This window comes from Phacochoerus africanus, chromosome 8 (genome assembly GCF_016906955.1).
Source record: "Phacochoerus africanus isolate WHEZ1 chromosome 8, ROS_Pafr_v1, whole genome shotgun sequence".
In the NCBI taxonomy this organism is placed as follows: domain Eukaryota; kingdom Metazoa; phylum Chordata; class Mammalia; order Artiodactyla; family Suidae; genus Phacochoerus; species Phacochoerus africanus.
The window spans coordinates 56225643-56238526 of NC_062551.1; the positions used below are offsets into that span (position 1 = coordinate 56225643).

Consider the following 12884-nt stretch of genomic DNA (forward strand, 5'->3'; position numbering starts at 1 on the left):
TAACAACGTGCAATTCCCAAATATGAACAGTCATTTTTATAATAAAAATAGGTACAGAACACATATATTCTCACATAGTTCTGATTAATTTTTTTGGTTTATGACTACTGAATTTATTTACAGATTTTTTTTTGGCTTTTGTCTTTTGTTGTTGTTGTTGTTGTTGTTGTTGTTGCTATTTCTTGGGCCGCTCCCGCAGCATATGGAGGTTCCCAGGCTAGGGGTTGAATCAGAGCTGTAGCCACCGGCCTATGCCAGAGCCACAGCAACGCGGGATCTGAGCCGCGTCTACAACCTACACCACAGCTCACGGCAACGCCGGATCATTAACCCACTGAGCAAGGGCAGGGACCGAACCGCAACCTCATGGTTCCTAGTCGGATTCGTTAACCACTGCACCACAACGGGAACTCCTATTTACAGATTTAATACAATTTCCAAGTATGAACAATCATTTTTATAATAAAAATAGGTACAGAACACATATATCTCACATAGTACTGATATAATTTTTTTATGACTCCTGTATTTACATATTTAATGTTTTCTATAATGCCGTTTATGATGTCACAATTGCAGAAAACTACTTCCCTCATAAAACAATACCCATGAGGAGTTCCTGTTGCGGCTCAGCAGTAACGAACCCAGCTAGTATCCATGAGGACTTGGGTTTGACCCCTGGCCTTGATTAGTGCGTTAAGGATCTGGTGTTGTCATGAGCTGTGGCATAGGTAGTAGACATGGCTTGGATCCCATGTGGCTGTGGCTGTGGCTAGCAGCTATAGCTCCACTTTGATCCCTAGCCTGAGAACTTCCCTGTGTCGTGAGTGTGGCAAAAAAAAAAAAAAAAAAAAAAAAAGTCAACCCCCCCCAAAAAAAAACAATACTCATGAAAGCATGGTCCCCTATATCCTTTAAAGTATAGGATTTTCCCCTGAATGTCAATTCTCTGATGCCAGTGTAGCTGAATTTCACACCAACAACATCCCGACAATTAATACATAGACAGAAGTTCCTTTCTATTTCTCTCTGGGTTACATTCAATTGACATTTATTGGGAAAGGTATTCCTTCCTGTTTGGCGTTCTATGCAGTGCCATTCTCTCAGTAATAAGGTGTGAATCTGAAGACATGTCCACATCTGCTGCTGTCCTAAGGGTTCCACTCCTGTGTAAACTCTGGGATGTAATGAGCTATTCCTTCTCAATGACAACTTTTGGGTATGTATTTTATTCATGACTTCTCTCTATGAGTTTTCTGATGTAAAAGGAGGCTGAATTTGTGGGAGAAAGTTTTCCCACATGACTGCATCCATAAGGCTTCTCACCAGTGTGAGTTCTTTGATGTATAATAAGATGTGACTTCTGGGCAAAAGACTTCTGACATTGGCTGCATTCATGGGGTTTCTTTCCTGTGTGTGTTTGCTGATGTAACACAAGGCTAAACTTGATAGGAAAAGTTTTCCCACATTCACTGCATCCATATGGTTTCTCTCCTGTATGGATTCTCTGATGAATGATGAGGCTAAACTTGTGAGAGAAAGTCTTTCCACATTCGTGGCACTCATAAGGTTTCTCTCCAGAGTGAATTCTCTGATGAATGAGGAGATATGACGTCCGGCTGAAGGCCTTGTGGCACTCACTGCACTCATAAGGTTTCTCTCCGGTGTGAGACCTCTGATGAATAGTGAGATGTGACTTTTGAGTGAAAGCTTTCTGACACTGACTGCATTCATAGGGTTTCTCCCCTGTATGAGTCCTCTGGTGTAGGATGAGACTAAATTTGATGGAGAATGTTTTTCCACATTCATTGCATCCATAGGGCTTCTCTCCTGTATGAGTTCTCCAGTGAGAATTGAGGAGTGACTTTACACTAAAGCCTTTCCCACATTCACTGCAATTGTAAGGTTTCTCTCCTGTGTGAGTTCTCTGATGTCTAACGAGCTCAGATCTCTGGATGAAGGCTTTCCCACATTCATTGCATCCATAGGGTTTTTCCCCTGTATGCGTTTTTTGATGTAAAATGAGACTAAACCTAAGGGGAAATGTTTTCCCACACTCTTTGCAACCATAGGGCTTCTCTCCCGTGTGAGATCTCTGGTGAATAATGAGCTGTGACTTATTGCTGAAGCTTTTCTGACATTCACCACATCTGTAGGGTTTCTCTCCTGTATGAGTCCTTTGATGTAAAGTGAGTTGTGACTTATCACTGAAGCCTGTCTGACATACTCGACACTCAAATCGTTTCTCTCCTGTGTGAGTTCTCTGATGTTTATTAAGGCATGACTTATCAGTAAAAGCTTTCCCGCATTTGTTACATTCATAAGGTTTCTCTTCCGTATGGGTTCTCTGGTGTAGAATGAGATGGGACTTCTGGCTGAAGACTTTCTGACATCTACTGCATCCATAAGGTTTCTCTCCTCTGTGTGTTCTATGATGCTTAATGAGGTCTGACTTCTGGGAAAAGGCTTTCCCACAGTCACTGCTGATACAGTGTTTCTCTGCTGTTTGACTTTTCCAGTGTTTAATAAACTGAGACTTATGGCTGAAAGCCTTTACATGCCCATTAAATTCACTGTATTTTTGTCTAGTATGAATTTTCTCATACTTAGTATAAAGAAATAATTTGTCATATTGGTTAAAGTCAACTTCATTTCTTAAATGGCCTTTATTCTGAATAATATACTGTAGATTGGGTTTCAGGTGTTTCTCAAGTATGTCAAATGTATGAGATATTTGTGCTAAAGACACATCAAGGTTTAAGCTCAGAGAAGATATTTTTCCAAATGCATTCTCTTTTTGGTGACTTTCCATAGTTTCCAGGTTGCCATGGTTTCCTTTGTGCCAGTCTCTGTGATTATCAACTTGTCAGGCATCTTCTAGAAACAGAATGAATCCACAATGACCATGTAGTAGAAGGAGTAGAATCTCAGCAAAGGCCAAGGAGAGAAGAAGAAAGGAAGCTGTGGGTATAAGCCCAACATCTGTGATATTTATAAGTGAAAGGATCAAAAAATGGGGGGAAAAGGGAATAAACTACAAGACAAAGGAGAGATGTACAAAATGAGAAGGGGGAATTTATGCATACTTGAGTACATAAGAAAAGAGAGCTATAACCATGCATTTGGGAGCTGGAGACAAGGAGGTACACTGAGGATGCCAGGGAGAAAGATTAATTAGGAGAGCAAATTGCAAGATGAACTAGAGAGGACTCTCATGAGAATACAGAAAACAAGGAAAACTTTTTGTTAACCAAGCAAAAGAGACCTAATGTGGAGAGATGAAAAAGTGGAGTCAGTGTTAATGTATGTGAGAACTCACATTAGCTGGTCTGAGTCACCAGCTTAAAAACTTCATGACGATGTCTGAAAACAGTATTTCAGAAGTGCCTCTCATTTTTGGACCAGCTGAAATTTTAAATTTCATTTATTCTACAGGGCTGGTTTTTCACACACCTGGATGAATCTGATTCTGAATTTCTTCCTCTATTATCCATGGCCTTTCTTGCTCCAACTGGTAGAATGAATCTGTGTTGGTAACTTGATACCCTACTCAAGGAAAATTATAGAGGATCCATGGTCCCAAACACTTGGCATGCAAGGCCTTTGAAAAATGGGGAAGATTACATTTTAGAGGCTGAACAGTTTGCATCTTGGCCAAGTAAAGGCCTTTTGCTCTGGAAGTGAGAGAAAAACACTCTGTGAGAGGCCAGAAGGTACTAAAATCTGCAGTGTATGAAACTCAAGTCTAAGAAAGTAAGGCCCTTGTAGGGGCCACCCTTCATCGCTGAGAAGGAAAAGGCAACCCACTGACTGCATTACCCAGGGAAAGCTCCACTTACCCACGGATACTAGGTTGATATAATTTTCCAACATCACATCTTGATACAGGTTCTTCTGAATGGGGTCCAGTAGCTGCCACTCCTCCCAGGTGAAAACCACAGCCACATCCTTGAATGACAGTGAGCCCTGTAACAACATTACATTCATTCATTCTAAAGGGATCATCCCTCTTTTTTTTTTTTTGGTCTTTTTTGTTGTTGTTGTTGCTATTTCTTGGGCCGCACCCGCGGCATATGGAGGTTCCCAGGCCAGGGGTTGAATCGGAGCTGTAGCCACCAGCCTACGCCAGAGCCACAGCAACGCGGGATCCGAGCCGCGTCTGCAACCTACACCACAGCTCACGGCAACGCCGGATCGTTAACCCACTGAGCAAGGGCAGGGATCGAACCCACAACCTCATGGTTCCTAGTCGGATTCGTTAACCACTGCACCACAACGGGAACTCCGGGATCATCCCTCTTCTTCATGTTTAGAATGAACATCCCTTTTCATTCTAAAGGGATTCTCAATGGTTAATACTATGAAGATAAATGGGAAATTTTTTTTTTTAATTTTATAGCTGCAACCAAGGCATATGGAAGTTTGTGGGCCAGGGATTGAATCTGAGCCACAGCTGCAGCATCCTATAACCCACTATGCTGGGTCAGATTCAAGCTGTATCTCTGCAGTGACCCCAGCTGCTGTAGTTGGATTCTTTTTTTTTTTTTTTTTTTGTCTTTTTAGGGCCGCTCCTGCAGCACATGGAGATTCCCAGGTTAGGGGTCGAATCAGAGCTGTAGCCACCGGCCTGCACCACAGCCACAGCAACGCCAGATCCAAGCCGCATCTTCGACCTACACCACAGCTCACTGCAACGCCGGATCCCTAACCCACTGAGTGAGGCCAGGGATCAAACCTGTAACCTCATGGATACTAGTCAGATTCATTTCCACCGAGCCACGATGGGAACTCCTGCAGTTGGACTCTTAACCCACTGTGCTATGGTGGCAACTCCACGATAAATGGGAATTTCTTATAATAACTTTTTCCATGGAAAACTATATGATGGGTTTTTGTATAACTAGTTTTGCATTATAGGTTGTAACCATTTTTTAATTTAAAATATCCTGTCTTTCTGCTTCCGCTGTCATTCACTGCTCACATGTTCACCTGTTCACCAAAGAGGAACAGAATACAGGCCATCCTTAAATCCTTTAATCTAGAAACCATCTACAACCTTTGTGTAGGCACCTATATGTCAGATAGCATATTAGGCATTCTTTTATAAATAAGATTAGCCCCTACCCAGACGGAGTGCACTTGCCTGCCAAGAGAGAAATGTAAATGAACAAGAGTACATTTATAGTTGGCACATAAGAAATGTATACCACGTGGGAGTTCCCATCGTGGCTCAGTGGCTAACAAATCCAACTAGGAACCATGAGGTTGCGGGTTTGATCCCTGGCCTTGCTCAGTGGGTTAAGGATCCGGCGTTGCCGTGAGCTGTGGTGTAGGTCACAGATGCGGCTCGAATCCCGCATTGCTGTGGCTGTGGTGTAGGTCGGCGGCTATAGCTCTGATTCATCCCCTAGCTTGGGAACCTCCATATGCAAAAAGGCAAAAAGAAAAGGCAAAAAGACCAAAAAAAAAAAAAATACCACGTGGGCATCAATGAAGAGAAAAACTGTAAAGCTTAAACTTCACAGATGTGAATCTGGAACTAATTCTTATGAGATCCATTCTGTGTTTTACAGCAAGTTTCAGAAGGAAGAGGTAGCATGGCATTCCAGAAAGAAGGAACCTGAATGACAGCCCAATGAAACCATGACATTCAGAACACGGAAAATACATTTCCGCCTAAGTGGTGAAATTAAATGACTGAATTCAGAGAAGGTGGCACACTCAAAATATTTTTCACTTACTACTGTTACTTATATGCTGATATGAAGAGACTTTCAAGGTAAGTAGTTAATAAGTACATATAATAAAGGAAAGTACAGAAACTGTAACCTTAATTATGGTTATATATATATATATATTTAGGTTATTTTGTTTTGTTTTTGTCTTTTTAGGGCAAAACCTGCAGCATATGGAAATTCCTAGGCTAGGGGTCAAATTGGAGCTGGAGCTGCAGCTGCCGGCCTACGCCACAGCCACAGCAACACAGGATCTGAGCTGTGTCTGTGACCTATACCACAGCTCACAGCAACACCAGATCCTTAACCCACTGAGCAGGGCCAGGGATGGAATCCACGTCCTCATGGATACTAGTTGGGTTTGTTACCGCTGAGCCACAACAGGAACTCCTGTATTTAGATTCTGTGTGGTAAAGGGTAGCTCAGTAGACCTGGGTTGCCCAAGCCCAGCACATTCCAAAGAAAAGCCTGTTCTTGACTTACTTCTGGGAGATAACCTCTGAACCCCTGCAATGTCCAGGCTGATGAATGTTTTCATACTTCTGAGGCCTTAGGCTATGCTATTTTAATTTTTTAAAAAATCCATTGACATATAGTTGATTTACAATGTCTTACTTTCAGGTGTACAGCAAAGTGATTCAGGTATATACATGGCCCTGAAATTTCCTCAAGACATGGGTATGGCCAAAAAAAAAAAAAAAAAAAAGGCCTAGACACAAATTAACTATATCCATTATGTGATGTTACAAATAATTGCTGGGGAGTTCCTGCTGTGGTGCAGAGGGTTAAGAATTTCACTGCAGTGGCTCAGGTTGCTGTGGAGGTGCAGGTTTGATTCCCAGCCCAGAGCAGTAGTTAAAGGATCCTGCATTGCCACAGCTGCAGCCTGGGTCACAGCCGTGGCTCAGATTCAGTCCCTGAGCCCAAAACTTCCATATGCTGTGGGTGTAGACATAAAGTAAAAAGTTTTGAAAAAAAAATAATTTCTGGGAAAATCAAACAATGGCCACATGACTTCACTGAGAAGGAACAACTGGAAGCTTTGCCTGGTATCTCTGGGGCCTGGCCTTACGCTTTCTCTGTCACTGATTTTAACCAGTACGCTTTTATTGTAATACATTATAACTGTGAGTATAACCATGTTGCTGAGTACTGTGAGTGCTTCTAGCAAATCATCTGAACCTGAGGATGGTCTTTGGAACCCCAAAACATGCCATCACCATATGGCTCTTTTTCACTTCCTGACCCACTGAATCCATGCAGATGATAAAACTAAATGTTTACAATAGATTTAGATCTACAATAGATCTATTGTAAACTAAATGTTTACAATAGAAATAGAGAGCTGGAACGGGATACCAGAGACAAGTTTCAGCTCAACTTTACTAAATATCTGGAGCCTCACAGGATAAAATCCACGTTCTAACTTTATTTTTGTTCCATTTTGTTGTTCTTTCTTTTTAGGGCCATACCTGTGGCATATGTACATTCCCAGGCTAGGGGGTCAAATTCAAGCTGCAGCTGCCAGCCTACACCACAGCCACAGCCACACCATATCCGAACTGCAACCTACACCACAGCTCATGGCAACACCGGATCCTTAACCCACTGAGCAAGGCCAGGGATCAAACCCACATCCTCATGGATAATAATTGAATTTTTAACCCACTAAGCCACAGCGAGAACTTCCACATTCTAACTTTAAACAATTTGTATAAACATATGATTTACATATTCTTATTGGGACCTGACTATGAAGTTCCTTTTTCTCAATATTTTTTCCTAAATTCTGACATTTATCTCTTCATACTATATCCGGCATAGAGCAATCTTCAGAAATGTTGAATAAACATATTCTTTTAATGTATGTGTTATTTAACCCCTTAAAATCCACTGAAAGCCAAGTGTAAAATAAATATACCAAAAAACCCACTCACTTGGGAATTGGACATTTTCTGGAGCCTTTAGGGATCTGCTCTATTGTTGATTCTGGGCTCTTCCTGAAGCTCTAGTACGAAGTCTCCAGTCAAGGATTAACGTTGATCTTGGTTCCTTCCCTCATTGGAACTATTTTATCCCAGGAAGCCAGGACCTGGAGGATTACAGAAATCCACTGCCGTAATAAACTATAATTGGGAGTGTGACATCTTTCTGAGTTCTATGAGTCCTTATTTCTATGTGTGTATATATGTATTTTACATGTGTACACATATATCAATATCAAAAAAAATTTTTTTTCAGGTATTAAGTTAACATGATAGTCTAAAGAAAAAAAATATTCCCTGGTGGTTTGTTTTTACAGTAAACATCACTATTTCTTTTGGCCACACCCATGGCATGTGGAAGTTCCTAGGCCAGGGATCAAACCTATACCACAGCTGTAACCAGAGCCATGGCAGTGACAACACCAGATCCTTAGTCCACTGAGCCACAAGGGAACTCCAATATAACTATTTATAATAAACAAAAACAGCAAAGCTCTCTTCATTAAATTGTGTAATTTTGCCAAAACCTTATTCAAAACTAAAGATACATTTTAGAGAAGAATCATTATAAATTTTTAAACAAGAGGAAAAATTTTAAAGTCTAAAAAATCCAGAGAAAGAGGTGTATGTGTGTGTGTATGCATTACATAATTGTAATATATAATGTATATATATATATTCTTAACCTGTCTTGGGTATTTACTATATGATATGATGGGTATGGGTACTCTAACTATATGAGTAGTTACTACCAATTTTTAAAAATTTTATTTTATTTTGCTTTTTAGGGCTGCAGGTGCAGCATGTGGAGATTCTCAGGCTAGGGATAAATCAGAGCTGTGGTTGACAGCCTACACCACAGCCACAGCAACGTGGGATCTGAGCCTCATCTTCTGCCCACACCACAGCTCACGGCAATGCCGGATTCCTGACCCACTAACTGAGGCCAGGAAATGAACCTGCATCCTCATGGATACTAGTCAGGCTCATTACTGCTGAGCCACAATGGGAACTTCCAGCACAGATCTTTTTAAAAACAAATGCAAAAAGAATCGCAGGTTGAGAAATTTGCCCAAGTTGACATAGTAAGTGGCAGAAGATGGATAGAAGCCTAGGTTTGCCCAAATCCAAAATCCATATTCTTTTCTGAGTTAAACTTACTTGCAGGTGCTCTGACCACTCACCTGGAAAACCTACAAGAATCAGTTTAAGTACATTAGTAATAATAATAGTTCAGTAAGGAAGAGAAAGAAAAAATGTTTATTTTTAATTATATGCTTTTATATCTATAAAATAAAGTACAATAAAATAAGTAATTTAAAAGTTCAAGGGAAAGAGAAGCTATCTGCACTGGCAGAAAACATAGATAAGATGTAGGAATATACTAACAAGCAATTTTCAGACTTACATGATTTTTTTTTTTTTTTTACTTTTTAGGGCCACACCTGTAGCACGTGGAAGTTCCCAGGCTAGGGGTCGAATTGGAGCTACAGCTGCTGGCCTGCACCCCAGCCCCAGCAACACAGGATCCGAGCCATGTCTTTGGATCCTTAACCCACTGAGTGAGGCCAGGGATTGAACCTGCGTCCTCATGGATACTAGTCGGGTTTGTTACCACTGAGCCACAGTGGGAACTCCTAGACCTATATGAATATTTTAATGTCATGTCTATCCAAATTATTGCAAAAATTTAATGTAACTTCAGTTAACACTGCAAGGAGATCCACATTATAGAATACCATGCAGCCATTAGTAAGGCTTTGTACCAAAGTGAGTAATCTGGAATAATTTTATTATATAAAGTTAAGTTTCTTTTTCTTTTTTATTGACCACGCCCAAGGCACACAGAAATTCCCAGGCCAGGGATCAAACCTGTACCACAGCAGTGACAACACCAGGTTCTTAACCTGCTAGGCCACCAGAGAACTCTGAGGTTAAGTTTCCTTTATTTTTTTATTGTTTTTTTCAGCCCATATCTTTTTATTAAGAAAGGTGATGAGATTATTATTAATGGGATTAGGGAAGGTGACAGGATTAGCGGCCATAAATTTCTTTGAAAAAGCAAGTTATAAACTACTTAGACAGTGTTTTCACATATTTATAATAAAATGAGTCATTGGAATGTTTGGAAAAGGAAATTTATATAAATTTTAACAATGTGTATACCTGGCTATCAAGATTTTGGATGTGGAGGCATTCTCTTGTGGCTCAGCAGGCTAAGGATCCAGCACTGTCACGTGGCAGCTCAGGTTGTTGCTGTGGCACAAGTTTGATCTGGCCACTGAACTTCTGCATGCTGCCAGTGTGTTCAAAAAAGAAAAAAAATTTTTGAATGTGGAAATGTCTTCTCATGCATCAGAAGGATGAAAAAGGGAGGAACCAGAAAAATATGCAATACATTTGAAAACTCGAGGGCTAGATAATCACATCTTTCATAATAAGCATTTTGCCTTAGATTATTGAGATCTTGACTATCTCAAAGTATTTTTTATTGTCGTGGAGGCAGTGAGAGGAGGAGGTGATTTGGAGGACAGAGGACTTGGAAAGCAGCTTTTGAGGAAGGCATGAATGTAGTCTGAGAAGTGAGCCGGCTTTAAAACCCCAAAGTCCTGCAAAATGTAGACACCTCTCACGCTCCAACTCTCATAAATATGTCAGGTATCAATACCCAAGAACATCATCCCCAAAATATGGGCCACATGGCTACCTCAGTTCATAGTTTATGACTTTTTTTTTTTTCCTTTTTTGGCCACCCCACAGCATTTGGTGTTTTGTGTACCTGGGGCCAGGAATCAGATCCAACCACAAAGTTGAATGCTTAACCCACTGTGCTGGGCCAGGGATTAAACTGGCACCCCAGGGTTCCAGAGACACCACAGATCCTCTTTTGTCAGGTTCCTTCCCATTATGTTTTTGGGTGTTTTTGTTTGTTTGGTTGTGTTTGTTTGTTTGTTTGTTTGTTTTTTTGCTTTTTTTTAGAGCTGCACCTGTGGCATATGGAAGTTCCCAGGCTGGAGGTTGAATCAGAGCTCTATCCGCCAGTCTATGCCACAGCCACAGCAATGCTAGTTGCAAGCCAGGTCTGCAGCCTACACTGCAGCTCATGGCAACGCCAGATCCTTAAAACACTGAGCAAGGCCAGGGATTGAACCCACATCCTCATGGATACTAGCTGGATTCGTTATTGTTGAGCCACAACTGGAACTCCTCCATTATAGGTTATTACAATATATTGAGTGTAGTTTTCTGTGCTATACAGGTCCTTGTTGTTTATCTATTTTATATATGCTAGGGTGTATATGTTAATCCCATACTCTTAATTTATCTCCCCTTTGGAAACTGTACATTTGTTTTTTTAAGTCTGTGAGTCTGTTTCAGTTTTGTAAGTGAGTCCATTTGTATCATCTGAAAATTGAAAATTTTTTTTCTTTTTGGCTGCACCTGTGGTATGCAGATGTTCCTGGGCCAAAAATGAAACAGATGTCACAGCAGTGACCAGAGCCGCTGCAGGACAACACCAGATCCTTAACGTGCTGAGCCACAAGAGAACTCCTATATAATTTTTTTTAAGGTTCCATATATAAGTGATATCATATATAGGACCACACCTGCGACATATGGAAGTTCCCAGGCTAGAGGTTGAATCGGAGCTGTAGCTGCCAGCCCACTCTACAGCCACAGCCATGCCAGATCTGAGCCAGGTCTGCAACCTATACCACAGCTCACCACAACGCAAGATCCTTAACCCACTGAGCAAGGCCAGGGATTGAACTTGCAACCTCATGGATCCTAATCAGGTTCATTAACCACTGAGCCACGAAGGGAACCCCCAGTGATATCATATATTTGCCTTTCTCTGACATAAATCATGACTTCTAACAGATTATCATCAGCATACCCAGACCCAAACTCAGATTCCCATGATTCTCAGTGACCACTGGAGACCCTCAAAGACAAGAAACAAAGCTGCCCCAAGAATTAACCTACCCACAAGGACACCCCACTCACTGACCATCTGGAATGATGCCCCAGTCGCTGACCCGCATCCCCTACCTATGTCCCAAACACTCACCTAAGCCAAGGACATAAAAAAACACCAAACTGCCAATCAAAGCGGTGTCATCACTTACCTCCCACCATGGGCATTCCCATTAGTGAATTTTCCAGAGAGCTCTCACTCACTCACTTATACCCCAAGGACTCCCCAGTCGCTGACCTTCTTCCAGGGATTCGCCAATCGCTGACATCCCTCTAAGGCTTCCAAAGCAGATCTTCCCCCAGAAGACCTTTTCAGGCTCAGACACACCCTCAAAGAAACCTCAATTCCTGACTTCCTACAAGGACAACCCAATCACTGATGTCCTGTCATTCACCCCCAATCAATAACCTTACCCCCAAAGATGCTCCTGTTACTGACCTCTTCCCCCAAGTGCATCCCAGTCACTGACCACTCCCTAGGTCGTGGCAAACACTGATTTGCCTCCAATGCCACCCAGCCACTGACTTCTCCCACAAAGAGTAACCCCACGCCAACTCCAATCTTTCCCAATATTCTGACCCTCTGCGGGCCATCATCATTTCTGACCATCCCGCTTCCTGAACCATGGAATGCATCCCCTGTCCTACAAGGGCTCGCTCCTCTCACTGACTCCCGTAGCCCTCCCCTACCTCAAAGCTCGTATCTCCGCAAAGCTCAACCTGCTTCTGCCCCCAGAACGCGAAACTGAGACCCTACCCCCCAAGTAGATCCTTCGTGCACCAGCTGATTCACAAACTTAGCTGTTCCTCCTCGGAGATCAAGTTTAGCTTCCGTAGCATTCGAGTCTGTAGGCTGCCAACCTTCGATCGACAAAGATTCCCTTTAGCTTTCACGTCTTTTAGACAAAGACACTGTGACAGAGTATGGCAGCGCCCTGGCGGTGGGAACCGCCATCTTGGAAGATCTGCCGTACAACCACTTTTCCTGCCCCCCCAAAACTTGTCGGCTTAACGCCAATCGCAATGTCGCACAGGGCAGTGCGCGTGCTCTAGCCCATCTCCGGGGAGACCCGGGTCTCAACCCAGAAAGGCGCCGCAAGCCCAAAGATGTCCGCTTCCACTTTGTCTCTTGTACGTACCAAGCTACACAACCACAGTGGGCGCGGCCATCTTAAAAAAGGTGCGC

At 42.2% G+C, this 12884-nt stretch overlaps 1 protein-coding gene across 1 annotated transcript; it reads right to left on the reverse strand.

Annotated features, from left to right (window-relative positions):
* Window positions 1-901: 901 nt before the first annotated feature.
* LOC125132700 (zinc finger protein OZF-like) lies at window positions 902-12820 on the reverse strand. The gene is given in 5 exon segments (XM_047790341.1): window positions 902-1306; window positions 1309-2877; window positions 3840-3966; window positions 7673-7827; window positions 12456-12820. Coding segments are annotated over 2 exon segments (1578 nt in total). The 5' UTR covers window positions 2813-2877; window positions 3840-3966; window positions 7673-7827; window positions 12456-12820; the 3' UTR covers window positions 902-1232.
* Window positions 12821-12884: the final 64 nt, after the last annotated feature.